The sequence below is a fragment of the Nelumbo lutea genome, chromosome 8 (genome assembly GCF_056320005.1).
Source record: "Nelumbo lutea isolate HS-2025 chromosome 8, American lotus-T2T, whole genome shotgun sequence".
NCBI classification, from domain to species: domain Eukaryota; kingdom Viridiplantae; phylum Streptophyta; class Magnoliopsida; order Proteales; family Nelumbonaceae; genus Nelumbo; species Nelumbo lutea.
The window spans coordinates 31,123,490-31,150,876 of NC_142691.1; the positions used below are offsets into that span (position 1 = coordinate 31,123,490).

Here is a 27,387-nt window from a genome sequence, read left to right on the forward strand (position 1 = left end):
TCACCTTGGGCTCAAGAAATTGTTGTTTCAAAAAGAATTCAAAAATGTCAAGCCAAATAAATTTCTGGGTCCCATCCACCATATTTTACTGAACAAGGAATAGAACACCATTTCATAGATTGAGTCTATGCTGGTCTATGGAATACAAATAAGAAAAACCTAACTGGCAATTTGTGCCACATTTGGACTAAAGATCCATCGATCTGGCATTACAAGTACATGTTGCAATAATTAAATCAATTTTAATTATGAAAGTAATATCAAATCATTACATTTGCAGGACGGACTCAAGCTCCTTAGATGATGAAAGATTATCCGCCCCGGCGGTATTTCAGTTGCTTGGTATTCTCCAGCAGTATCTGTCAAGAACAAAGGTAAATATCAATAGCACCCACTGGGCTTGTGGAATGTATCAATTTATATTTCCTCAAGAATCGCAGTTTTATTAAACATATTAAAAGAAAATGTAATTTAACTGCAATGAAATATAAAGTTTATGGAAGCAAATACATTCAAATAGCAAAGAGCATGTATGTAAATCTTGCACATGGTCAACCTAGCAAAAACCTCACCTTTCGTATGTAGTTTGCAACTGCTTTGCACCCTTCTATTGCAAGTTGCATGACATTTTCAAAGATGTCCATGGGTAGTTTAGCATCCATCTGTAATAGATTGTTCTAGAAGTTAAAATTCTATGCAAAATTCAAAAAAGCAATAGTCAAATTCAAAACAGAAAATCTTGATTTAATCAAGGACAGAGTGCATGATAAAAGTTGGCAACTTCAAAATGTTGACGCATCCAAAACATTCCAGATCTGATGTGTTGGTTAAGTCAAAATAAGACCACAGTGAATTAAATCTAATAAGTAAACCTGCATACAAATCTGGGGTCCTTTTAACTGAAAATTTCAGAATAAAAAGTATAACCATCTCTTACCAGTAACCAAAATGACAGTACACATACTATGTCATTTTCAAAAGGAATTATACCGTAGTCAAATATCATGTTTGAAAATTAAGGACAGAAGATTGAGACCCCAAATAAATGTGGAGAATGTCCCCATGCAGAACAGACAGCTAGGCATACAGAGATGTAAAAAAACCTGAGAACGAGGCATTAGGTGTGTCAATATGCATGCTCCCATGGTTTGGAAAATGACAAGGGATATCTCCATTGATCGCCTATACATGATAAAAGAATCATTTGTGAAACAACAAGAAAAAGAGCCTTTTGTTTATGGAGTAAATCTATTTACAAGATAACAAGCAATAGATCCACCTTTGATCTGGTAAACTATTGCAACATTGGCTTTCTAACAATATGACAAATTTCATCTTGTAAGAAACATCATATAGTACAAATAGTGCAAAATAGTATACTAAATTTCAAAACTAGTGCCAAAGATACCTGTTCCAAAAGAAAGTGGTTAAGCCTCCAGCCAGAGCAAGAATATTTTATCATGATAGTTTCTAGACAAAACATCCAAGGGATTTTGGTGATTATAGAAAATTATAGAATAAAGATATTTTTCAGGTTGTGTATATACTCTTATTACTTTGTGAAGATCATTAGCATATTGCTTCTACCCCAGGACATAGATTTGAAAAGGGGTCTAGAAAAAATAATGGCATCTCCAGATTTCTTTTACTTTGATCAATAACAGAAATTGTATTCATTGAAAGCATTAAGAAAGATGGATGGTCAACTCTCGTATCTCTCCCAAAAGATGAGCAGGTTACGAACAAGCCTAAAGTAATTGATTTCTTCCCACCCCTTGTTTTGCCAAAGAATTAGCATCTCTTTTCACACAATGCAAAGTGACCTCTAGCCCTTGGAGCAGCCTTCTAATCCTCTTCCTCTCGTGAATATATTCCCACCATCCCTCATCCTCTTCCTTTTGCAGCCATCTAATCACCAACTTTGAATCACCCTCAATTGAAAGCTTGTGGATATTCAAGTCCTTTGCTTTCTGTATTCCTTCCATGATAGTAAGTATTTCAGCTCTTAGAAAATCACCTATCCATATTGGACCGGAGAATAGAGCAATAATTTTTCCTTCCTCAGTTCTGAACACACCTCCAATACCAGATGGTCCTGGGTTGCCTTCACTGCTACCATCAAAGTTCGACTTAATGAGACCTCTTAAAGGTGGGGACAATTGAAGCCTATAAGTCACCTTAAGAGAAGAAACAGCAATTTCCTTCCACTTCATTATCAACTCACCTGCTGGAATGTCCTCAAACAGCTTCAAGGTTTTCACCCAATGAACCACTCTGATGGATATGGCTTCTATCATCGCTTCCCTACTCCTTTCTTTTTCCATCATTATTCTTTGATTCCTTTCTTCCCAAAAAGTCCAACAAACTGCCACCCTTGTGCATTGCCATAGAATTCTACCTCTCTTCTTCAGCCATCTAACAAAGGTAGAGGAGAATAGACTTTGAACAGTAGGTGGGGGATTCCATCTGCACCCAATCAAAGAGAAACCATTCCCAGATTGAAGAATAAAAAGGGCAGGAGATTAATAAATAATAGCAGGACTCACTGTTAGCCTTACAAAGAGGGGCACCAGGAGGGTGAAAGACACCAGCCAAGTCTTTTTCTTTGAAGCAAGTCAATTGTGTTAATTCTTTCCAAATACACTTCCGGCAAAAACCACCAATCCTAGGTGGAATAGGTGTGATCCATACCGCTTTAACAGGAAAGGGCTCCCCAAACTAACCCTAGATTGTATCAAATTCAAGAAAAAGAAGGCACAGGTAAAGGAACCATAGGGAGAAAGGGTCCAAATTCTGCAGTCACTTTTTGAATGATTTGACACTACTTTCTCAAGATTTTGAAAAACAAGTTTGAGACACTGCAAAATTCATTCTCCCGAAAACCTCTAAAACCTAAATCCCAGCCAAATGTAACAGTAGAGCTAGAAGGAATCAAATAAGATGAGATGGACTACCCCCTCCAAGTAGAAAGGGCAAGGATGGCATGAATGGATTTCCACAAAGAGGCTCTTGTAGCTCTAGCCAAGATTCCATATTCCCACCCATTTTCCGCAAGCCCATGGATACTAACAACTTACTTTTGCTCACAATTTATCTCTTTCCAAAGGCAAACTGCAAAGCCATTTCCCTAACAAGGCAGTGTTTCTTTCTTGAATGCTCCCAAGATCTAAGCCAATATGTTTCTTGCTTCTACACAATACTTCCCATTTAACTCTATAGTCCCTCTCCTCCCCTGGCTCCCACAAGAAATCCCTCACCAGTTTCTCAACCCTTTTAGTTACTACCACAGGAATCCAGAACATAGATAGAAAGTACACAGGCAAATTAGCTAATGTGGATCTAACTAAAGTAATTCTCCACCAAAGACAAATAGCACTTCTTCCAAGGAAGCCAATATTTTCGCAAGTCTTTCAATCACAGGCCTCCAAAAATTACTCCCTCTAAGGCTCCCACCCCAAGGGTAAACCCAAGTAGTTCATTGGCAATCGTGTGACCGAACAACCCAGAATTTCTGATCTCTCTCTAAAATCACCCTCTCCTCCATATTTAAACCCAAAAATTTCACAATCCATTTTATATTTCTCACCCATCTAATGTCACCCCCTTCGCAAAAAGGATTGTATCATCAACAAATTATAGGCGAGTAAGTGGTATCTCATTTCTTCCTATCCTCGAACCCCTAGTCAAAGATCTGCCATCTGCTCCAGCAATCAATCTACCCAGAACATCTACTATAATAGTGAAGAGAAAGGGAGATAGTGGATCTACTTATCTAAGCCCTCTTAATGCAGGAAAGTGGTCCATAAATGCTCCATTCACCAAAATTGAATAATGGAAGGTCCTAACAAACCCTACGATCCATTTACACCATCTAACCTCGAATCCACAATTCTTCATAACCTCCAATAGGGGGCGACGCCCTAGGTGACTAGGTGCTTTTCAAAGAGCACCTCACCCAAATACCAAGAAAATATATGTTAGGCGCATGCTTAGGGGACTGAAACACATACATAATATATAATATTTATTAAATGAAAATAGATATAAAATATATAAAATTTTATTGGTTCGTTTTAGTTTTTATAATAGAATTCGTTGCATGTTATCATGTTTTTGTTGTGAGGAAAGTAAAAGCAAAATAATCTTCGAGGGTTTAACTTTGACAAAAGAATCGAACCGAGGAAGATGAGAGAACAACATCACACCATCATTCCCAGACAGTCCTCTAAGTCAAGGTGAGTTAATCAGTTTCCTGATTAACTCAGCCCCTCTTCATTCAAATCTCTGTTTCCCAGTTTAAAATAATGGTTACGCCCCATTTTTCTCTTCCTTTTTGTATTTTCTTCCCAAGTTTTTTTAATCATTTTATTGGACTAAAACAGAGGCTCCACCCCCTTCTTTTGTTCTTAAACAGGGACTAAAACAGGAGCTCCGCCCTCTTTTATTCTTCATATTCTTCTTTTATTTTAGTATTTTTTTCACCATCTTTTCTAGGTCTAGAATAGGGGCTCCACCCCTTCTTTTCTTCTTCATTTCCTTCTTTTATTTTAGCACTTGTTCTCATCAAGCAACACTGCAAGAAATACAAGCACAAAAGCAAGTGCATAATACATAAAACCAAAAAAACTAGTTCATAAGAGGTAGAAATTCATCGGCTTCTTATTTTTAAACTCCATTGCCTAGGTAAGGGCTAAGCGCCCGCCTAGGTGCCTAGCTGCCTAGCTGCCTGGGCACCCCATGGTCGCCTAGCCTCACCTTGGCACCTTGAAAACTATGGAATCCCCAATCAACCAAAGCATAGTTCTTTTCCAGATCCAATTTATAAACAAACCCTTTCCTTCCAACCCTCTTCAGCTCCTAGACACTCTCATTTGCAATTAAAATTTGATTAATGATTTGCCTGATTTGAACAAAGGCCCCTCGTTCATGAGAATTTATAGTTGGAAGGACCTCCCTCACACTTAAAGAAAGCACCTTAACAATGATCTTGTATAGACTATTAATCAAGTTGATTGGTCTAAACTCTTTCGGGTGCACATCATTCTTTTTTGGTGCCAACACAACGAATGTAGAATTAAGCCTCAAATTGATCACTCCCCTATCAAAAAATTCAAAGAACGCATTTTGAATATCAGCTTTCAAAATCTCCCAACAATCTTGGTAAAAAAGCCATTGCAAAACCATCAAGACCAAGAACTTTAGATTTATCCATAGAGAATATTGCATCCTTTATCTCCTCCAAATCAAAGCTTCTTCCCAACCAGTTTTTATGTTCTTCAAAGAGGGTAAGCCATTCTAAACCATCAAGCCAGATTCTCCCTTCTAATGGATTTCTAAAGATTAATTTGAAATGGTTCACAAAAGCTCTAGCAATATTAGAATGTTGAGTGATTATGTTACCATTTACCGCCAATTTTGATATAAAGTTTTTCCTTCTCCCATTTTTCAGTGCATGAAAGAATTTAGTGTTCCTATCCGCCTCTTGTAACCATTTGCTCCTAGATTTCTCTCTCCAGCTAATCTCTTCCTTGAGGAATATATCCTCTAGTTGCTTCCTCAAAGCCCACCTCTCAACCTTATCTCCTTCCTCAAAAGAATCTATACCTTCTTTTGCATCCAAGTCCTCAATTTTATTGATTAATTCTTAATTATTTTCTTCTAGTCTTCCAAAATGTTGGACATTCCACTCTTTAAAGACATGGACGAACCAGATCTAGTGGCTGGCCAAATTGTAAAAATTTTCTAACACATCCCAATAACCAGTTTTCCGGTGATTTTGAAATCTTAAATGTCGAGATCAATCTCGTACTAAACCAGACCAGATTTGAAACCCAAGTTAATTTCTGATCGTACCTGATACAGAGTCCATAAATGCAGCTCCCAAAATGGTAGTCCATGCCCAATGTCAAACCCGAACTGGCATCCTGCTGAAGATGGTGCAATAGTGAAGTGAAGCCAATTCAACAACGCAGTTTCTGCACTTCGAACCTCCGATATTCTTGGGATCGATGCAATAATGTGAGCCTTCTTAGGACTGATGTTTTTCCCAAAACACATAGTTAGTAATTGAAGGAAAAATGTCCCTACTAGGGCTGAACTAGGGATTTTATGGGAGCAAGGGAGGTGAGAGAGAGAGCTTAGGATAGAATGCTTTTCCCATCCCTCTCTTCCCTTATATAAAGCACTCTCATAGTCTACTAGGAACATTAAATTCAAATCAAATTTGGATTAGGGTTCATCCTTATAGATAAACTCTATCTTATTCTTATTAGAAGAATGAATGCTCCATACCCATACCCATAACCCAAATTCACCCCATGTCACATGATAACTTAAGTTGGCATTTGCATACTTAACTAATCATATAGTAATGAGCCTTAGGCCAATTTTGTTTAATGGCTTACTTTGTTATGTGTTGCAATTTGCAAGGCGATGTCCTGAACATTGTATTGTGTGGGACCCACAAATGTCTCACACAAGTTCATAAGGATTCAGCCCCACCTCTGGAAGAGGTTAGGCCGAATTCACTACCCAAGGGCAATGAACCCCTAGCCAATCAACTTGGGTTCAATTAATCCCGACATTTACATTTAAATGATCCTTGGATTCAACCACCCTATGAAGACCAAAGGACAATGAACTTATATAAGATGAAGCCCATTAAGTAATCAGCCTTGTAATGGTCTCTTACACCTAACCTATCGACCCATAATCATCAAAACACTGCTCAGAGGGAAGAACCTCTTCCCTTACAACAAAATGCAGCGTCACAATCTCTAATTACATAGATCTCGGATTGAAACCTTTTGCAAACCTTTTTCATAAAATAGAAATATAACATATAAATACATTTTGCATATCATTTTTCAAATATAGTGGAAATCCACATTTGGCAATTTAGGTTTCCATCAGAGAGAGTGTAAACCTTGATATTCACTCTGTCTAGCAAAGGGGTCAATCCTATCACTATGATCACCCATTTATGTAATTCCTAAACTGTCTCTACATGCTCAGATATTTAACCCTTAATAGATCTCACTGATTGGCACATCAAAGATAGTTCAGTCCAAAACCTAGTGCAGTATCATAATCAAGTTTGGGGTTAAGTACAACTTTCCAGTTTTTCCCATCCATCTCTAAGGTCTGAGGCATAACTAGAAATTGGTCTGGGTTCAGTGTTTTTTCGAAACACCCATTAATTGTGCTTAGGGTCTAACCTTGTCAGTTGAGACAAGCCGCTCCACCAATTCGGCAACACAACAATACCAGCCTTGTTAGCATAAGCCCCCCAAGTTTATCCAATGGATGAGAACATTCTAACTAACACGAGTCTCATAATTGCCCAGTTTAAGGAGAAAATCATGGAAACATACCAAATGTGAACATGAAACAAAAATGTACTTATATTATTCATAAATGTTTGTGTACATCAATCTGATTGGAACTAGGGGCATACATCGTCTAACATTACTTCCCTCCCACCATTCCTTGACTTTCTCAATAAATCCATTAGAACTTAACCACATATTCTCAAATCTGAAAGGAGTTGGACTGTTGGACCTCTACCTCCCACATCAACCTTACATAAAGAAAAATGAGATGCTCCTTTTCTTCCTCCTCCTTCCTCCTCATCCCCCTCCTCTTAAAAAGGCTTACACCTCCTTGTGTTCAGGAGGCTTACGCTCCTTATGCTCTGAACTATGCCTCACGCCTCTAGGTAGTGGAACGCTTCGCATCATTAAGTTGATGTAGAGATTTTCTTGGCGTAAAACTCATTACTTGACGTAAATGGTTAGGATAATCATCAGGCATATGGTTATATATAATAATGTCATTAAAATAAACAACCAAGAAATGACCAATAAAAGGACGAAGTACCAGAGTCATAACTCTCATGAATTAGTTAAGCGAAAAGTCATAACCAGCCACTGACAGAGGCCACCCTTCTCTTAAAAGTAGTTTTCCATTCATCTCTAAGTCAAATCCTAATTTGGTGATATCCACTTCTAAGATCAATCTTAGAGAAAATAGTAGCTCCAATCATCATATCCAACATGTCATCTAATTAAGTGTGGAATAGGGAATAGGGAATTGGTACTTGACGGTAATCTTGTCGACTGCTCAGCTATCAACACACATCCTCCATGAGTCATCCTTCTTGGGAGTGAGTAGAACCGGTACAGCACATGAGTTGAGACTTTCTCTAATGAAGCCTTCTTAAATAGATCATCCACTTGCCTCTTCAACTCAGCATGTTCTATGGGATTCATTCGATATGAAGGCAAATTAGGTAGTTGGGACCCGAGAATCAAGTCTATTGAATGTTGGACATCACGTAAAGGTGGTAATTCGACAAGCAACTCTTTTGAGATCAAATCTGAAAAATCAGCCAGCAAGTCTCCAACTTTCTTAGGCACCTCTGGAATAGGGGCATGTGTTGGTTTATTTACTTCTTTCACTATTAGGGAATAAACAAGGCCCGACTCTTTTCTCTCCTCACATTGCTTCTTGGAAAAAAGAGAGGTTGCTTCTTTTGTTCAACTACTTGTTTTTGGGGTAGAGCTGCCTGTTGAGGGGTCTTAGCACACTTCTTGATCTCATCAGGTGACATAGGTTTCATAACAACTCTCTTTCCATTAAATAGAATGTAATATGTATTTTCTTTCCCACAATGGTTTACTATCATAAAGCCATGGTCAGCCTAACAGAATATGTGTAACATTCATAGGAACAACATTACACCAAATATCATCAACATAAGACCCATAGAAAATAGAAACAAGAGCTCTTTCTTCTACCTGAAGAGTCATCTTGTTTTACTAGGCAATCTTGTATGGATGAGGATGAGGTTGCACAACTAGATTGAGCCTTTCAACAATTGCTGTAAAAAAACCACATTCATGCTACTACCACCATCAATTAGTAGCTTGCAAAGTTTGTCTCCACTCTTAACAAAGGTGAGGAAAATCACTATACGAAGACAATCTTCGTTCTTTTCTTCTTTAGAGGATGCTAAAATATGTCTAACAACTCCAACAAGATTGTTGTCATCTTCTTCATGTTCAAATCCAATGCACTCTTCTTCACCAGGCCGCCTTCATCATCTTCCACTTATCCCTCCTCACACCCTGTGTAGATTTTTATTAGGGTATTGAAATGCATAGTGGCCCTTTCCACAACACTTGAAACAAATATTTTTTGTCATTCCCCTTTTATTAGCATCAATCATGATATTCTTCCCCTTATTGTTAGTTCCCTGGTACTTGAAACCATTAGACCATATTGGAACAAAATTATGAGATGTAGGCCTAGTGGCTTTATCCTCATCTAAACTCTTATGTGCTGCTGCCTCCCCAGCTTGAATGCCAAACCTCCTACTATTAACTTGCTTCAAGCTCTTCTCTATTTTAAGAGCCATCTGAAAAGCATCATCTACATCATAAACTCGTGTAATCATCATTTCCCTTTGAATATCAGCCTCTAAACCATTCCAAAATTGGGTTAATTTTTTGCTTCACTTTCTATAGACTGACATCTAATAGTAAGCATGTCAAACTTTTAAATGTACTCAGACACAGATAAGTTGTCATGCCTCAATGGAATCATCTCATCATGAAGAGCATCTTGGAAGTCATTAGGCAAATATTTCTCCTCTAATTAATGCTTCATACCTTCCTAACGAGTGATAGGATGCTTACCCATATTCTGTAATCTTTTTCTCTACACTCCACCATACTTTTGCATTTTCTACATTTTAAGTTTAGCAAATCTAACTTGTCTCTCATCTAACATGTCGAACCAATCAAAGTATTCCTTTAATTCTACCAACCAATTAGAGAAAGCTCATGGATTGATATCACCTTTAAAACTAGGAATTTCTATCTTCACTTTACTAGTAATATCATCCCAATAGTCATCTATATTAGTCTTAGAAGGCTCCACCAATTTGTCATATAAATCATTTAAAGTACCTTGAGTTTGTAGAGTTCGAGCCCTTAGGGGCTTGATGGCAGTCCTTGGTGGTTCACTTGTGGACAAGCAAGTATATTGGTGTTAGAACACTCTACTTCAGCTCCTCCATGTGGAACACCAGTGCTGTTTTTCTTCGATTGGTCTTCCATCAACAATTTAACTTGAACTTCTAGGATGTCTACTCCATTAATAAGTGCAAGCAACAACTCTTCTTTAGCTTGTTCACCTAATCTTCCTCTCATGTTTCTATTATGGTAATGAGCCATTTGAAACCTGATGCTCTAATACCAAAACTGATGTAGTAGGGCCAGAACAAACCATCACAACATAGAAAGAGAGAGGAAGAGAGAGAGAGGAAGAGAGAGAGAAAGAGAGAGAGAGAGAGAGAGAGAGAGAGGAGGAGGAGGAGGAGGAGGAGGAGGCGGAGGAGGCGGAGAAAGGATAGAGGAAGAGAAAAGAGAGAAATCCCAAGGAACCACTACGAGGGTCCTAGAATCACTCTAGGGTTTAAAGGAATCACTCCATACAGAAAAGTTCCAAAGAGATCTAAAGAAAACTTTATTACCTTCAAAAGGAAGAGAATATATCTATTTATAGAGTGACTTGTGTGGCCCAGAATACTGTTCACCATGATTACAAAAAAACCATTCTTTGTCTTGTGCATCAAGCAGCATAATAATTGTCTACCTAGTAATGCAAATAAACTAAAAAATTGAAAGAGAAGCACTACTAAACTAGAGGAACGAGGTGCTATAGCCCAAGCCCACATGGGATTGGTCAAAATAACAAAAATACCCCTGATCAGATCAGTCCAAGTCCCAAGAGTCTTCCCCATGCCAAATCAGAACCTGTTTGTTCATCGCCTTCTTATAGGAACAGGTCTTATAATGCCTGAACCGATCTCCATCATCTATCATACCTGCATTCCCCCTGTCTGTCTTCAGGTTTTGAAGTTACATTAGAGTCTCCCCTAATTGGCCAAGGTCCAGACCATCTGCTTCTTAGCTCATTTAACTCCTCCCACAACAAAGGTTTCAGAGAGGACTCAGTGGGCCCATACACAGTGGTAACCAAAATAGAAACATCCATTTACAGCCATAGAAGCTTCACTGTAATTGAGAAAACCAAAATAGAAACATCCATTTCCTAGGTTAACAAACAAATATTAACTAATAATGGATCTCTCCTACTTGCCTATTGATTTTCCTCCTCTCTGGTTATAGAAGGTCTATGGTGAGAACCTACTTACCTAGGGTTACTTTGAGGAAAACCAACCTCCTAAAGATGGAAGAAGAGAGGGCAAGAGAGTGGAGAGAAATTGGGAGGGAAAAACAAATCTCTCCTTTTGCTCATTTGAACTTGATTATATATGGTTTACATCATGGAACACACAATACAAGCAGGAGGTCATAACTACTTGGCCTACATGTCTTCCTATTAGGAATGGCAATTTCTACCCTAGCCGATGGGTAACTGCCGCAATGGAGAGAGGGTTTTTTCCATTGGAAATGGATTTTGGGGTGTGGATGGGTTTTAGGATTTCACAACCCGTACAAGTACGAGTAGGGTATGGTATTAGGCTAAACCTGACCCTCCCCAACCTGCATATTATTGGAAGGCACTTATGTATTAGGTGTTCAATGTAATAATATTTCAAATTTTATGTGAAGGATAATTGATAGTTTATGTGTTTAACATGTTTTAATCAAGTAATTGGAAATTCTCATGTTTCTTCACTATTTTACTTGTTTATTGCTTATCCATATACCTATAATAAAAATAACAGTTTCACACTCTTAGGCTTTTCGTCCATAATCGATTTTTTCTTTTCCATTCTTTACCCCTATTAATGGTATAATGACAGTTCTCCCAAATAAATCATTTAAATTTCAAAATGCACCAGAGAAGAAATGAAACGATGTGCATTAAATAGGGAACTGCCATGTATCAATCTCGGTGTTTTCATCTCCAATTATTTATTTATTTACCAAAAAAAAACTTTCTATTAGTATTTTATTTGGATTCAGAGATCCGTAGAGTGAAATACAAAAGAACTGTAAATTTCTATGTACATGCCCAAAGATGTTTGATTAGTTTATAATTATGGATGATGAATGTATCAAAATCAGTGGATACAACAGCTCTATGTACGAACACCATGAAAAGTGAGGATCACCTCTCATACAAAGAGATGTTTGATTGGTTTTCTATCAAATTAGATGGATCGGGTGGTCATTTATCAAAAAAAAATTAGATAGATCGGGTGGTTGAACCAGTTAAATGACACCATGACTCCAGACTCCTCTAGGTGAACCAGTCGACTTTTCTGGTGCATGAGTTAGAGGTGGACAGAACCGATAAATGCAGATTGAGCAAACCTGTATTTGAAACTGGTGATTTGACTGCTGTCGATCTATTGAATCATGCGGGCCCCAGTTTTTTTACCAAAATTTGGGAGACTGGAGCCATATGCATCGGTGTGGGTAGCAAATCCCGAGTGCCTCGGAATTTCCCAAAAACAAAGTCATCAGAATTTCAGATGTGTCCATGAACTCGCCATGTGAATCATGATGAAAAAGTTGTGTATTCCTTATATCCATATCTATGTTCAGTAAATCCAAATCCAATCCGATTATTGGTTTCAAATTCGGATTCTAACAGACTAGGATCAGATTCGGATTTAATCCAACCCTGCTTTAATTCTTACTTTAAAAAAAAAAAAAGATCTGGATTTTATCCAACCTTGCTTTAATTTTTTAAAATACAAAAAAAAATTAAATTGCTTTCTCTTCTTCGGATTTTATTATCCATATCTATCTATCTCTTCTTTTCTTTCTATTCTTCTCTTCTCACTAAGAACTCTCTCTTTCTCTCTTCTTTCTCATTGTTATCAAATCAGACTAGTTTTTTTTTCTTTTCTACTTCATATCGGAGCAGTTTTTTTGGGATTTTTTGAGTCTTCCATCATGCAGCCCTAAACCAGCCAACTACATGGTGAGTTAGAGAACTGATCAAAGACTCCAAAAGTGCCCAGTTCTTGAATTTTTTGGTGGATCCAGAACCCTTTATGTCAGATCTTGGGTTGATCATCAAAATTAGGAACTAGAGGAAGAGTATTGATTGCAGTAGGACTCTTCAATTTTGACCTAGGAAGGGGTGCTCTAGATTTTTTGGATTTCTTGGTGACTTCTGAAGAGGACAGTTCAAATTCTAGAGTTTTCTGAGGTCTTTGGAGGGAGCAGAAGCCTTTTCTCCTTTTTCTACCTACTCCACAGAGAAAGGAATCTTTGTAGGTGAAGTTTTTGGGTACCAGAAGGATGGTTGAACCTCTAAATGGGGTAAATCTATTTTCCCTCATCTACAGTTGATTTCCTAAGCCATTCTGGGAATTATGGAGGGCAGTGGAGTTGAATACAAGTCCACAGGTGAAATGGGACTAGGTGGAGTAGGTGCTAGTGACTCTTTTGGGGCAGGAACCATAACTACAGTCACTTTCTTTGAGCCCACACCTTTCTTTTCAGGGAGTCTTTCTCAAGGGTAGTGTTTTGGAGGAGGAAAAGAGCAATCCATACCACTTCTTGTTCCAACTCCATTGCCTACTCAAGTGTCTAACCGACTTGTTCCACCTACTTTGCCTGCTCGATTATGTCCTGCTTCTCAATTTTTTACATGGCAGTGCCTAGGGCAGCAGAGAGAGGTTGATTCCACAATAGTGTCAATAGTTAAACCCTCAACCCCAACTAACTACCATTTACCACAAGGACTGAAAATGGGTCAAGTAGTAAAACCCTCAACTCTAGCTGTTTGAACCATCAACTTGGCAATGAAATTTAAAGTACTCCCACTATCTACCAAAATAGAAACTGGGTGACTTTTTGTATACCTTCGATTCTCATTGTTTGAAGGGTGGGCAGACCAGTGAAGACCTATAATGAGATCTCTGGCACCTCCTCTTGTCGCTCCAATTCATGGCACTCTTTTGGAGTCACTCCCTTGACATCATCCTCAATTTCCAACAAGAACAGTTGATGCTTCTTACATCTATGACCAAGGGAGAACTTGTCACAGTTGTAGCAAAACCTACATTCTCGTCAGACCTACATCTCTCACCGGTTAAGATTTTTGAGGGAACCCTACCTCTAGAAGATTGAAGAAGAGAGAAGAGAGGGGAAAGAAATTGTGAGGGAAGAAGAGATTTCTCCTTTTCTTCATTTGAACTTGCTTATATATGGTTTTCATCATGAAACACACAATACAAGCATGAGGCCAAACTAACTTGGCCTACATGTCTTCTGAATATAAATGTATTTGATGGGTGGGGAAAATCTCTAGTCTATGCAGACTGAGAAGTATGGACTTGGGCCTGCTTGCTAGACTCCATATCATTAATCTTGACCCTCCGAAGCATCTTAAGTCAATTAAAAGAGTTGTTGGAACATACAAACAAATATTCTTCTAACAAGGAATGGAGGACATATTGAATACTCTAACTATACAAAGAGAGGGGTTGACCTGTCACCCTTTGGTTTCCTCATGCGATCTCCAGTGCTAAAGTTAGCCATGCTATATTCACAGCAAACCTGTACAAAATTAGCACGCCTAATAAGTTCCAAGGCATGAATACTGAACAAATGAAATGATAAAAGGCAAGGGAAAAAATATTACCAGTGCTTGATCACTAATTTGTTGGCTCCTGTTTTGAACCTGGTGAGCAGAATAGGTGTTTGATTTAATATGGTACAAGTTTTTTAATACATAGATATGATACAATTAGGAAAAGAAAGACCCAAAATATTTTATGGCTGTTGAAAAACAAGTGGAAAAAAGAATGTATCATTGTATAAACATGTATTCTGTAAAGATACTATAGTCTACAACCTTCACCCCCACCCCAACAAATACATATATAATTATCTATACCACATTCTATAAAAGTAGCAAGTCATTAATTCTAACTTTGACTTATTTGTCAACTTATTAGATGACTTGTTCCTAAAAAACCCTCATATACCTTTCATTCACATACCTTAGTTCTTAATTGACACTCTTCCTGTACCTGAAGTGATCTATAATCTAACCTTCATGATTATTCTCAATAATTCTGATGCAGGATTGAGTATAACCCAAGCATTATTCCAAGAAGGTATTGATTGGTTAGCATAGGATTTATGGATGACTTCAAGAAAAATATATAGGGAACTGTTATAGTTAAAAAGGTTCTAAGCTAAATTATCAGGGACTGCAAAAATTTGAAAATTAAGCATAAGAAAAGAATCTCCCCAACTATCAGCATTGGGGACATTTGTCATAAATGAATAAAAATATCCCTAATAAGGAAAATGTTATGGATGCATTCGTGGGAAGGGAATACCGCCACCGGCAGCAGCAGTGAGGGGGGCCCACACAGCAGCTTATCTTGCCACATCAGCTCATCTTGCCAGCTCACCATTAGTTTACTTTATCCAATTCTGTTCTTACTTATCTATTATCCAGTTTTGTTCTTACTTATCTATTAGAGATAGGAACTAAGTTCTGTTAGAAGTCTGTTAGAACTAGGAGTTTGATTTAAAGTTGGATTGTCCTAGCTTAGTCGAATGGAATAAGGAGTCTCCTCTTGTAATCTCCTATTTAAGGAGCTGTAAATTGGGAATAAAGCATTCACTTTCCAGTTAAGAGAAGAGTGAGGAGAGTTCGGGTGGTCTCTTGGACAAATCACCCATTCGGTTTTTCCACAATAGGGTCTGCACGCAGGGAAGGCGCAAGGGGAAGCAAGAGGTTCTCCCCGTGGACCGACCCGTGACGAGATCCTACGCTCGGGCCCATAACATTCTGGTATCAGAGCCTACCGTCATGGGGGAACAGGAGCCGCTGTCTTCTAGGGTCCACGAACTGGAGCATAGGCTCACAGAAACCAACATGCAGGTTCGTGAAGTCAAGGATGATGTCCGGGAGTTGTGACGCCTACTGGAAGCATTCCTCTCCAACAAAGAAAGAAGTTCTAAGGGAACCACCACCACCAATAGTCGCCGTCCGAACTGGGCAGAGACGTCCAACGAACAGCAGATCGCTGCCCCGACAGCCGCAGTTATTCCCAAGTATAGCCGGCTGGAATTCCCGTCTTACAACGGCACCGGAGACCCGTTAGGATGGTTGTATCGCTGCGAACAGTTCTTCCGTAATCAGCGCACTGATGACAAAGATAAGGTCAGTCTGGCCGTCTTCCACCTATCGGAAGAGGCACAGCTCTGGTTCTATCGACTGGAGCAAGAAGAACCCGGGCTCAGTTGGGGGCAATTTAAATCATATTGCCTCCTCAGGTTTGGACCCCCGTTGACAAGCAACCCATTGGGCGAGTTAATCAACCTCAAGCAAACTGGAACGTAGCAGAATACCAACGCCAGTTCCAAACCCTTCTCGCCAGAGCAACCTCGGTTCACGCAGATCAGCAAGTCGATATGTTCACCGCGGGGCTAGCAGAACCCCTAAGGGTGGATGTGGAGATGCAACACCCTCCCAACCCGGTCACAGCAATGAACCTCGCACACGCCTTCGAACGGAAGCTATAGCTCACCCATGGAACCCTCAGTGCAGGTCCGCCAACAACGACTTGGACTCCTTCGAAGGCAGCAGGAGTGCCCCCTTCTTCAACTGCCAGCAAGGAACCGAGGCTTCCCACCGGTAATCCTTCCAGATCGGCATTAAGTATAGGGAGTAGCAGGACAGCACCCCCTATTAGACGACTATCCCGAGCCAAGATGGCAGAACGGCGCGCAAGAGGGCAGTGTTTCAACTGCGATGATCTGTACTCCTCCAGGCACATGTGCAAGAAGCTATTATGTCTTCTAGTAGACAAACCCGAAGAGGACGAGGAGGAACCTGCAGCATCAAACCCAGAGATCTCCCTCCATGCAATCACGAGGATCAAAACCTCACAAACCATGCAACTAAGAGCATTGGTAGCAGGGAAACCAGTACGCATTCTTGTAGACTCCGGCAGCACTCACAACTTTTTCAGTGAACAGGCTGCCCACCAGTTAGAACTACCGATGGAAATCAGGCCGCAGTTACAGGTAGCCGTGGCAAATGGAGAAAGAGTTCACAGCCACGGAATCTACAAGGACACCAAGATTCAGGTCGGATCAGAATCTTTCCTTGCTGATTTATTCGTGCTCTCCTTGAATGAATTCGACATCGTCTTGGGAGTCAAATGGTTGATCACTCTTGGGCCCATCCTATGGGATTTCAGCGCCCTGACAATGACATTCCAGCTGGACGAAAAACCAATTACATGGAAGGGAACCAGGATAAGAGCAAAGACAGTTGAATACACTTCAAGGTGAGAACTTGCGCACCACAGATATGGAGAGGCTCCTCACGGATTTTTCTACAGTATTCGAAGAACCCAAGGGGCTTCCACCTTCCAGAGCCTGCGATCATCGGATCCCTCTGATTGTCGGATCGGATCCCTTCGTCGTCTGACCCAACCGCTACCCACACCGACAAAAGGATGAAATAGAGAGGCAGTGTGCGGATATGTTACAGCAAGGGATCATCCTGTTAGATAGTTTTGTATGCCCTTAGCTTCAATCAAGATGATGTACTTTATGAGTTTATTGTAAATGAATAAAGTGCATATTTGATTCATGTTCCCTTGGTATGTTTCTGTGTAATACCCTTAAACTGGACACTTAATGAGACTCGTGTTAGTTTAGAACGTTCACAGCCAGTGGGTCGGTCTGGAGAGACCTATCCTAACTAGGCTGACACTGAGGTGCCACCAAGTCGGTTGGGGTGGCCTGTCTCAGCTGCCAGGGTGAGACCCTAAGCACATACAGTGTAGGATTAATTGAATCTTTGAACTAAACCAGATTTCTAGTAATGCCCTAGACCTTGGAGATTGATGGGCAAAACTGGAAAGTTACACCTGACCCCTAGACTCGATTATGATACTGCACTAGGTGTCGGATTGGGTTGTCTTTGATATACCAAGCCCATAAGATGGGTTTCAGGGGGTGCACTGTCCATAAACAGTGTATTCGGCCAGGCCTTGTAATAAATGCTAGGCTGAACCCATGTGGCTGATGTGTAGATCAACGTTTGGGTTCCACGCCATACAAGGAAGCCCAACTGGGCAGCAGTTTGGAAGGCTAAGTGAATACGTAACCTTAAATGGGCCTTAAGCCCATTTCGAACTGGGCTGATCTAAATAAGATTTAGATCTGGAAGCCTCCTAATTAGATTAGGAGATGGCTGATCTAATCTGCAGATAAGATAAGAGTTATCCCCTATCACTTAAAGGAACTTCTAATCCAAATATGATTTGGATTAGCAACTCCTAATGGGATTAGGAGCTGATACCTTTAAGATTACAAAAGGAGGAGGGGGCGGCAGCCTTTAGATATGCAACCAACACATTCTTGTCTTCAGAGCTGAAATCACAAGAAAAGAGAATTTTGCACCCTGTGAATACTCTCTTGCCGCCTCCTTCCTGCAGCCGCCGCCTCCAGCAGTTCGATCTCCTACTCTCTACAGGAGTAATCAAGATTTGATCTTGATATCAATCTTTTGGAGAAAAGATTGATTGGAGCTGTATTCACAAGCCATCCTGTTGATTCTTGCGAAGGGTCAAGTTCTTTTGGAAGAACACTGTTGATTCTGCTCCATCCTGCACTGCGCCATCTTCAGTGGGAGCAGATTTTGGATCCTTTCTTGGGCGTGAACACCTCCATTGGGAGATACGGTTTCTCCGTATCAGGTATAATCCCTTCCTACTCCTTTTGGTTCAGATCTGGTTCAGTTTATGGTTCAAGAATGATCATTGAAAATATGATTTTCTAAATAGGGAATGCGATTCCCAATTGAAGGGAGAGAAAATTTTTTGAAATTCACCCCCTTATTCCGCAATCTTTGGGCGTCCATGTGATGGATATCATATCCCTCACATCCGTCCCAGCCGCTCCCTTTTTTCCTCTCTGGTTCTGTGGGTACCCAAGCAGGATGTGACTTGGAGGTTTTGTGTGGACTATAGAGAACTTAACAGCAAGACGGTCAAGGATAAATTTCCGATCCCCATCGTAAATGAGCTGTTGTACGAACTCCAATGGTGCCCAATACTTCTCAAAACTAAACCTCTGGTCAGGTTACTTCCAGGTCCGGATGACTCTAGAAGATATAGAGAAAACGGCCTTCAGAACACACCATGGCCATTTCAAATTCCTAGTTATGCCATTCGACCTCAGCAACGCTCCTTCCACATTCCAATCCCTGATGAACGAGGTGTTCCACGCCCACCTCCGCAGATTTGTCTTGGTATTCTTCAACGACATCCTAGTCTATAGCAAGTCGTGGGTGAAACATGTGCAGCATCTACAGATCGTTTTTGAACTCCTGCGACAACACCAACTCTTCCTTAAGCGATCCAAATGCTCCTTTGGGGAACACCGGGTCCTTTACTTAGGACATGTGATCAGCGGGCAAGGGGTCATTATGGATGAGTCCAAGATTCAGGCGATCAAAGAATGGCCCAGGCCACAATCCGCCAAAGCTCTTCGCAGATTCCTAGGGTTGATGGGTTACTACCGCAAGTTCGTACAAAATTACGGACTTTTGGCAGCACCACTAACCAATCTGCTCAAGAAGAATGCCTTCCACTGGGATCATACAGCCGATGCAGCCTTTGCAAGTTTAAGAGAAGCCCTCTCCTCCACCCCCGGTTCTACAGTTGCCAAACTTTGAGCTCGAGTTCACAGTCGAATGCGATGCATCCGGCACCGGCATCGGCGCCATACTACAGCAGCTAGGACATCCGGTCGCCTTCTTCAGCCGCAAGCTAGCTGACCGCCATCTTAAATTGCCCGCCTACGAACGGGAACTGATTGGGCTGGCTAAGGCAGTATAGCACTAGAGGCCATACTTATGGGGGAGGTCCTTCGTCGTCAAGACGGACCACTACAGCCTCAAACATCTGTTGGAACAACGGCTTACCACTTCACCGCAACAGCATTGGGTCAGCAAACTATTGGGTTTCGATTTACGGGTAGATTGCAAGGTAGGAACCTTGAACTGTGCAGCAGATGCCTTGTCTCACCGAGCAGAAGAAGACAGTATGCTCCTCCATGCGATCTCCCAACCCCGAGCCACCCTGCTGGAAGACATCCGGAACACGTTGCCTCAATCACCAGAATGGAATAATCTTGTCCAGAAGATACAGTCCGGCATGACCAACCCAAACTGGTCCATGCACGACGGGTTAGCACTCTACAAGGGACGGATATATCTCCCAGCCAATTGTCCCTTAATTCCCTCCGTCATCTCTAGCATACACAACTCCACGCATGAAGGTGTCCAGAAAACATTACACCGCATCCACGCCAACTCCCACTGGCAGGGCATGAGGGCTTTGGTGCGGGACTTCATTCAGAATTGCTCGATGTGCCAGCAACAAAAGTGGGAAAACTTGCACCCAGCAGGCCTTCTCCAACCGCTTTCACTTCCAACTCAGATCTGGGCCGATACTTCCATGGATTTCATCGAGGGCCTACCCAAGGTTGGTGGGAAATCAGTCTTATTGGTGGTGGTGGACCGCTTTTCCAAGTATGCTCATTTACTTCCCTTATCCCACCCATATAGCACAGTCTCAGTCACCCACGCATTCTTCACCCATATTTTCCGACTGCATGGGTTACCCGAATCCATCGTCAGTGACAGGGACCCGGTTTTTACCAGCACCCTCTGGAAGGAGCTATTTCGACTGCAGGGAACGGCCCTAGCCTTCTCCTCCGCCTACCATCCGCAGACTGACGGCCAAACGGAGGTGGTGAATCGAACAATAGAGATGTACCTCCGCTGTTTTGTGGGAGACCAGCCACGGTGTTGGGTGGAGTACCTCCCGTAGGCTGAATACTGTTACAACACATCTTATTACTCCTCTCTTGGCATGACTCCCTTCCGGGTTGTTTATGGTCGGGACCCTCCCAGTCTATTGTCTTACAAACCGGGTTCAACACGGTTGGAAGAAGTGGATCAAGGCCTGCAGGACCGCGATGCTCTCCTCGCGAAAGTCTCCTTACGCCTACAACAGGCCCAGGCACGCATGAAGAACACCTACGATCAGCACCACAGAGAAGTAACCTTTGAACCCGAACAGTTCATATGGTTGAAGCTCCAACCCTATCGGTAGCACTCCCTCGGGCGCAGAGCTTTCCCTAAACTGGCCCCCAAATTCTATGGGCCCTTCAAGATTTTACGGAGGATCGGGAAGGTTGCATATCAACTCGAGCTACCAGACCACAGTAGACTCCATGACACCTTCCACGTTTCCTTACTCAAGCCATTTACAGGGACGCCTCCGGAGAAGATACCTCCCCTGCCACCCTTAAAGGACGGTAGACCCATTCTCCAACCTCGGGCTCTTGTCCAGTCCCGCGTCAATCGGGGGACCTTAGAAGTGCTAGTGGAGTGGGACGAACTACCATCAACTGAGGCCACCTGGATTCCCTGGTCTGATCTTCACAACGCCTATCCAAATCTCGAGCTTGAGGACAAGCTCGTTGCCCAGGAGGGGTGTGATGTTATGGATGCATTCGTGGGAAGGACATACCGCCGCCAGCAACAGCAGTGAGGGGGGCCCACAGTGCAGCTTATCTTGCCATGTCAGCTCATCTTGCCAGCTTGCCATTAGTTTACTTTATCCAATTCTGTTCTTACTTATCTATTATCCAGTTTTGTTCTTACTTATCTATTAGAGATAGGAACTAAGTTCTGTTAGAAGTTTGTTAGAACTAGGAGTTTGATTTAAAGTTGGATTGTCCTAGCTTAGTCGAATGGAATAAGGAGTCTCCTCTTGTAATCTCCTATTAAGGAGCTGTAAATTGGGAATAAAGCATTCACTTTCCAGTTAAGAGAAGAGTGAGGAGAGTTCGGGTGGTCTCTTGGACAAATCACCCATTCGGTTTTTCCACAATAGGGTCTGCACACAAGGGAAGGTGCAAGGGGAAGCAAGAGGTTCTCCCCGTGGACTGACCCGTGACGAGATCCTACACCCGGGCCCATAACAGAAAATGCCCAAATTCTGGAAACTAGGGCTTTAAATGGAGTTTTGGCAATAAATTTAGTAAGATTAAAAGCAATAATGATCTACTAGGGGCTTTTGGCAAATTTTCAGTTTCAAACGTAAATTAAAGAAAAATGTAATATGGATCAACTTCAGTCCTTTAATGATGTAGAATGTTAGAGGAAGAATTTTTATAAGCTGTTGATAGTTGCAATACTGTTTCCAGAACCAGGGAGAAGATGATGAGAAAGAAGAGAGAAAACACATGACTAGACAAAATCCCTCCTATATTAAGAAATCCCAAAATTATGATTTTGCCTCTCATACTCTAATACAAAGAAAACTAAATAACTACTAAAGCGCTTAACCAATGACTTTGACATTTTAAATATAACTGAACTATTACAACATAAAAAATCATAGAAATACCCTATCATCTAAAAAAATACATAAAAATTCAAAAACAAAATCCAACTTTTACTATTTGACTCCATTATTCTTTGTCAGTTTATAGAAGTTCTTGAAGTTGCAGGAACACACTTGGACTATATAATAGGCTCATAGCATGTAACAAGAAAAAGTTCATCAAAGCAGCATATTTGAAATATTTTTGAGAAGAGACAAAGTATGATTTCATTAGAGAAAAAAAAACTACAACCAGAGGATGTACAGCGGAGAGAAAACAAAAAGAAAATCAGACCACTATCCCTTTTGTGTTTACAAAAGGATTTTCAAAATCAAAAATGAGAGTAATAGTTTTATCTATCCAAAAGAAATTGAGCCATTGACCAAGAGAACAGATTGCTCAATACTTTCTGCCACACTGTCTCAGATTGACAAACTTCGTTCTGAAAAACCCTTGAGTTCCTTTCCGGCCATACAACCCAGAACACTGTTCCTGGAATCATTTGCCAAATTCCTTTTCCTTTCTTACTCAGACCTTTGGTCTGCAACCTTTCAAAAAGTCTTCAATAGATGCTGGAAAGGATCTCTTAAGAACAAAGATCTCAAAAACTCTCACCCAAGTGTATGAAGTGAAATTACAATGCTATAGAAAATGATTGACAGACCCTTCCACCCTGGTGCATAGGACACATTCTGCCTGAATCAAATGTCATTCCTATAATTAACAGGTTGTCCTTAGTCAGGAACTTATTCAGATAAGAAGACCAGTCAAAGAAAGCCACCTTTGAGGGAATATATTTGCACCAGATTATGACCATAGGAAAATCCTGCTCCTTTTCCTAGGTTAATTTGTTGTATAAGGATTTTACAGTAAATTGCCCAGATTTTTCCTCCAGCCAGTCTTCTATCTTCTAATGTTGTGTCAATTTGCAAGCTCTAGAATCTCTGAAGCAGACCTCTGAAAGGTTCTAACTCCCAATCATTCAAATCTCTTCTAAAAAGAGGAATCCATACACACTCACCATTTGAGGACTGCAGATAGTGGCTACTTCTGCATCTTTATCAGCTGCAATTGCAAAAAGCTCTGGGAAATCACTCATTAGGCAATGATGGCCACACCACATATCTTTCCAGAACTTGACTTTGGCTCCCCTTCCCATTTCAATCTTAACTCCTTTGCTAAAAAAATCTGTAGCTTTTTTCAATTCCCTTCCACACCAAGCAGCCATAAGATTGATTTGCTTCTCCAAGATCCCAGTCCTCATTTCTTATGATATAATTTGCTTGAATGACTCTCTTCCACAGGCTACTCCCTTGGTGCCAAACTCCTAAAACCATTTGCCTAAAAGACCAAGGCATGCCTTTGAGAAATAGTTCGCTTAAAACCTTGTCGACTTATGGACCAGGTTAAGGGTCTCCTTTTTGCCCTAATCACCAGCTAATGAAATGTATTCTCATGCTCATCAAATGGTATACAAGTCATACCATTTCTTTTACACAACAGAAATACTAAGTTGAGCATATCATGTTGAATTATATGTAATTCAAACAGTTAAAACATAGTTTATGGATCAAGCACTGTAACAGTGCAAATAGAATTGTATCAAAGATGGAAAGCTTCACTTCACTATGTGAAACTCAACAAAATTGAAAAGTAATATTCCTTAGTCAAGTTGCTGCTGAGTTTCAATAAAGGTTACTACTTACTACCAACTGCAAACAATTAAAGCTCATGGAAATGACTTAACCAAAACATTAAAACTCATTTTTCTACTTCATATGGTATTGGGAATTATGATAGCTTCATTAAGTTATTTTACTTTTAAATATTTCTCTTCTATGCTCTACCATATGAATAACATCTAGCATGTGATAATTAAATGTCATTTTTCAAATTCCTTCCCTTGCATCCGTGGGGCATGGACAATTCATAAAATCTTGATAAAATTCGAACAAGAGAACATAACATAAATCCTCAACAGTTCCTCACATCATTTACAAAGAAAATTAAAGAAAAAATAAAGAGTTGTACCTCTCTAGGGCCATATACTGCAGCTATAACTTTAGTATTCCCCATCTCAAATGAAGCAGAACTGCAAAAAAAGACAGGCATTATTCACACCTACTTAGTTTCTCAACTCTCAGAATAGATAAACAATAAATATATATATAATATACATCTTAAATTATATTTAATAGTCAGTAGATTCAAGAGAAAAGATCTGTATCTTCCAAAGAAAAGAATAATTAGGTAATGACAAAATACCCATCTGCCTTAGCCACAACACCAATCTGTGCACGGATCTGCCTCATCTGCAATTTCAAATTGAAACTTAAATTTTGAACAGAGAAACAAGAAAAACTATATTTATCTACAAACACACACACACACACACACAGACTTACTTCCATAGGACGACGGCCATCTAAGCGAAGACCTTCAGGGCTTAAGAATTCCATTATCAAAAATGTGTTAGAGAGAGAAAGCAGGAGGGGGTTGTTTACAAAAGTATTCAAGTCCTTTTTTCAAACTGGCTTCCTCACTTGCTCAATGTTTTAGCATGAAACAGAGAAGAGACCAAGCAGCAAATACACCAAGCCACCCAGAAATAATTAGTGGAGCACCTGTCAATAAGAAAACCCTAACTAGTAACACAGGTTTCCTGAAAACAGAAAATAAGATAAAGATCAATTCAACAGAGATTATATTTTGGGCAAAAACCAAACCCTGACAACAAGCATATTTGGTCTTGTTCACTCTTGCTCTGGAAAAGAATGAAATTATAGAATAAGCAAGAAGTGGTAGAATGAACAAAGTTTGCTGCAAACCAATCACTTTGCCAAAAACCAAGACAAGAATTGAGTGAGAATGAGCAAGAATGGAGATATACCGGTGTTTTCCTCTATGTGTGCTTCCTTCCCAACAGTAAATTAAAGAATAGAGTAGATCGCTGATGGTAAAGCAAAGAATGGAGATAACGTGGATGTTCTAGTATGCCTCCCTCTATCTTGTGCTCTTCTGGTTCTCTAATGATTGCAGTGATGCGGCACCACTAATGGTCGAATGAGGGTTTCATGCAGCAATGGTCAAATTAGGGGTGGCAAATGGGTGGGTTGGGTTGGGTGTGGGTGTGCACCCATATTGACCCACTAACCTACCATGACCCATTATAAATGCATGTTAGTGGGTCACAACCCACCCTCACCCTCACCTTCACCCACCAGTATTCACCCTCATCGAGTATAAATGCTTGTTTATTTTTAATATGCTTCTCCATCAAATGCCACAACCGGGTCAGGTCAACCCATATACCCAAAAATGAATTATTCATTCTCTTTCATGACTACATGTGGCAGATACAGGTCAGGTCAAACCATATGCCCAGAAGTTGCAGAAAATGCAGAAATCTTGTAGAAAATGCAATAATTTTGCAGAAAGATGCAGAAATTTTATAGAAAAATTTGCAAATTTTCTGAAAAATGCAGAAATTTTGTAGAAAACTGCAAAAATGCAGAAAATTACACAAAAATAAAGAAAGATTGGAGAAAATGCAAAAATTTTAGACAAAATATGACCTTCATCTTTTCCTTAATATAGAGTTTCAAGGTAGTAGTTCACCACGTTGCACTGTCAATACCACTTTAAATCAAGCATTATTAGTAGATAATATTATATCCTAGGGTTGTGTTCTGTGATATAACACCTACTTATCAAAAAAAAAAGAGATGTTTTTTGTTACACCTAGGTGATTGTAGAATGGCAGAGGAGCATCAGGAAGATTCAGTGGAAACCTATAAGGGGATGACAAAGAAATCATCAACAAGCTTTGAGTCTTTTAACTGACTTTTGATGCATAAACAATTTAAAATGCATGTATAAGTTCAATTCAAATTGCATTTACATCAAAATAGGTTACCAGAAAATTAAATAAGGCAATCAGAAATTCCGATGCTAGAAGGCCCTAGTGCATCACAATTGGTAAAACCAATTAAAGGTTCCCTAGGACTAACACTACATATTTCGGAAGGAATCGACAAGTTACAGTAATTACGCAAAGAACAATTACCTTTCTTTTACCTGGATGATGTTACATCCCTTTGCCATCTATTTACAGAGAAGAGCTCAAAGTTCAGACCAAATGATACTGTTTTCCTTATTTTTTATGCAAATGAAAACATATTTGAATAAATATAAAACAGAGCACAGTGAATAACAAAAAATTAAATTCAGAAAGAACAGAAGAAATTGGAAAAGTTTAACAACAAAATTGGGACAATTTTTGCTTATCTTGATAAGTTATGGAACATGAATCCATCTTTTGAAGTGGAATACGAATATATGAAACTCCAGTGGAAAAGGAAAAGAAATAAGGAATCACCAGTAGAAACAATCTACAGTATAATGTCTGAGGTTCTTAATTTTTAAAAAGAATAGATTAAAGAATCTGAACCAGACAGAAGAACTCTGGATTACCTCTTCTGTTGATCCAAAAGGGAGAATGAACAGAGCAACATCAAACGACATCTGAAGCGACGGAGAGGCGGAGCGATGTCTGACACGACGGAGCGACGTCTGGGGTGAAACCTTCTAATAGAGAAACACCAAACGTTTGCAGAGAATGAACCTTCGGCTTTGGGCAGCTACCTTCGCTAAGAACGGCGGAGGTGAAAGATTGGAGAGAAACCTTCAAACCCTACGTCTAACTTACTGTCACTGAGTATGGCGGGGAAACCTTCGAAGTTCGAAGTTCCGACTTCCGACTTTCGAAACTACGGGTGGATTCGAGCCGAGCCGAATAGTATGAGTCTCGATCTCGACTCGCCGAGGTTGTATAAGGCTCGAGTTCGAGCTCAGTTCGAGGTAGAATATTAACTTCGAGCTCGGCTGGAGTCAAAAATTCGTAAGCTCGATTTCGGCTCGGGTCGAGTTCTATTTAAAGAAAAATATTTTATAAAAA

General features: G+C 40.2%; 1 protein-coding gene across 4 annotated transcripts; it reads right to left on the bottom strand.

Annotated features, from left to right (window-relative positions):
* Nucleotides 1–61: 61 nt before the first annotated feature.
* On the bottom strand, nucleotides 62–27,201 carry LOC148843690 (exosome complex component RRP41 homolog). 4 transcript variants are annotated; one of them, XM_088959287.1, is made up of 11 exons: nucleotides 26,904–27,154; nucleotides 25,157–25,194; nucleotides 24,974–25,054; nucleotides 24,836–24,875; nucleotides 24,696–24,742; nucleotides 24,462–24,522; nucleotides 14,638–14,676; nucleotides 14,485–14,552; nucleotides 1,104–1,182; nucleotides 573–662; nucleotides 62–359 (listed from the first exon to the last, which is right to left on the bottom strand). In XM_088959287.1, the coding sequence occupies exons 1-11, from the start codon at nucleotides 26,952–26,954 to the stop codon at nucleotides 312–314; spliced, it is 642 nt and encodes a 213-aa protein (XP_088815413.1). In that variant the 5' UTR covers nucleotides 26,955–27,154; the 3' UTR covers nucleotides 62–311. The 4 variants fall into 4 exon arrangements, with proteins under 4 accessions (XP_088815413.1, XP_088815411.1, XP_088815415.1 ...); XM_088959285.1 differs by lacking the exon at nucleotides 1,104–1,182 and adding an exon at nucleotides 5,854–6,034 and having other exon boundaries at nucleotides 26,904–27,089; XM_088959289.1 differs by lacking the exon at nucleotides 25,157–25,194 and having other exon boundaries at nucleotides 26,904–27,201.
* Between the last annotated feature and the right edge of the window lie 186 nt (nucleotides 27,202–27,387).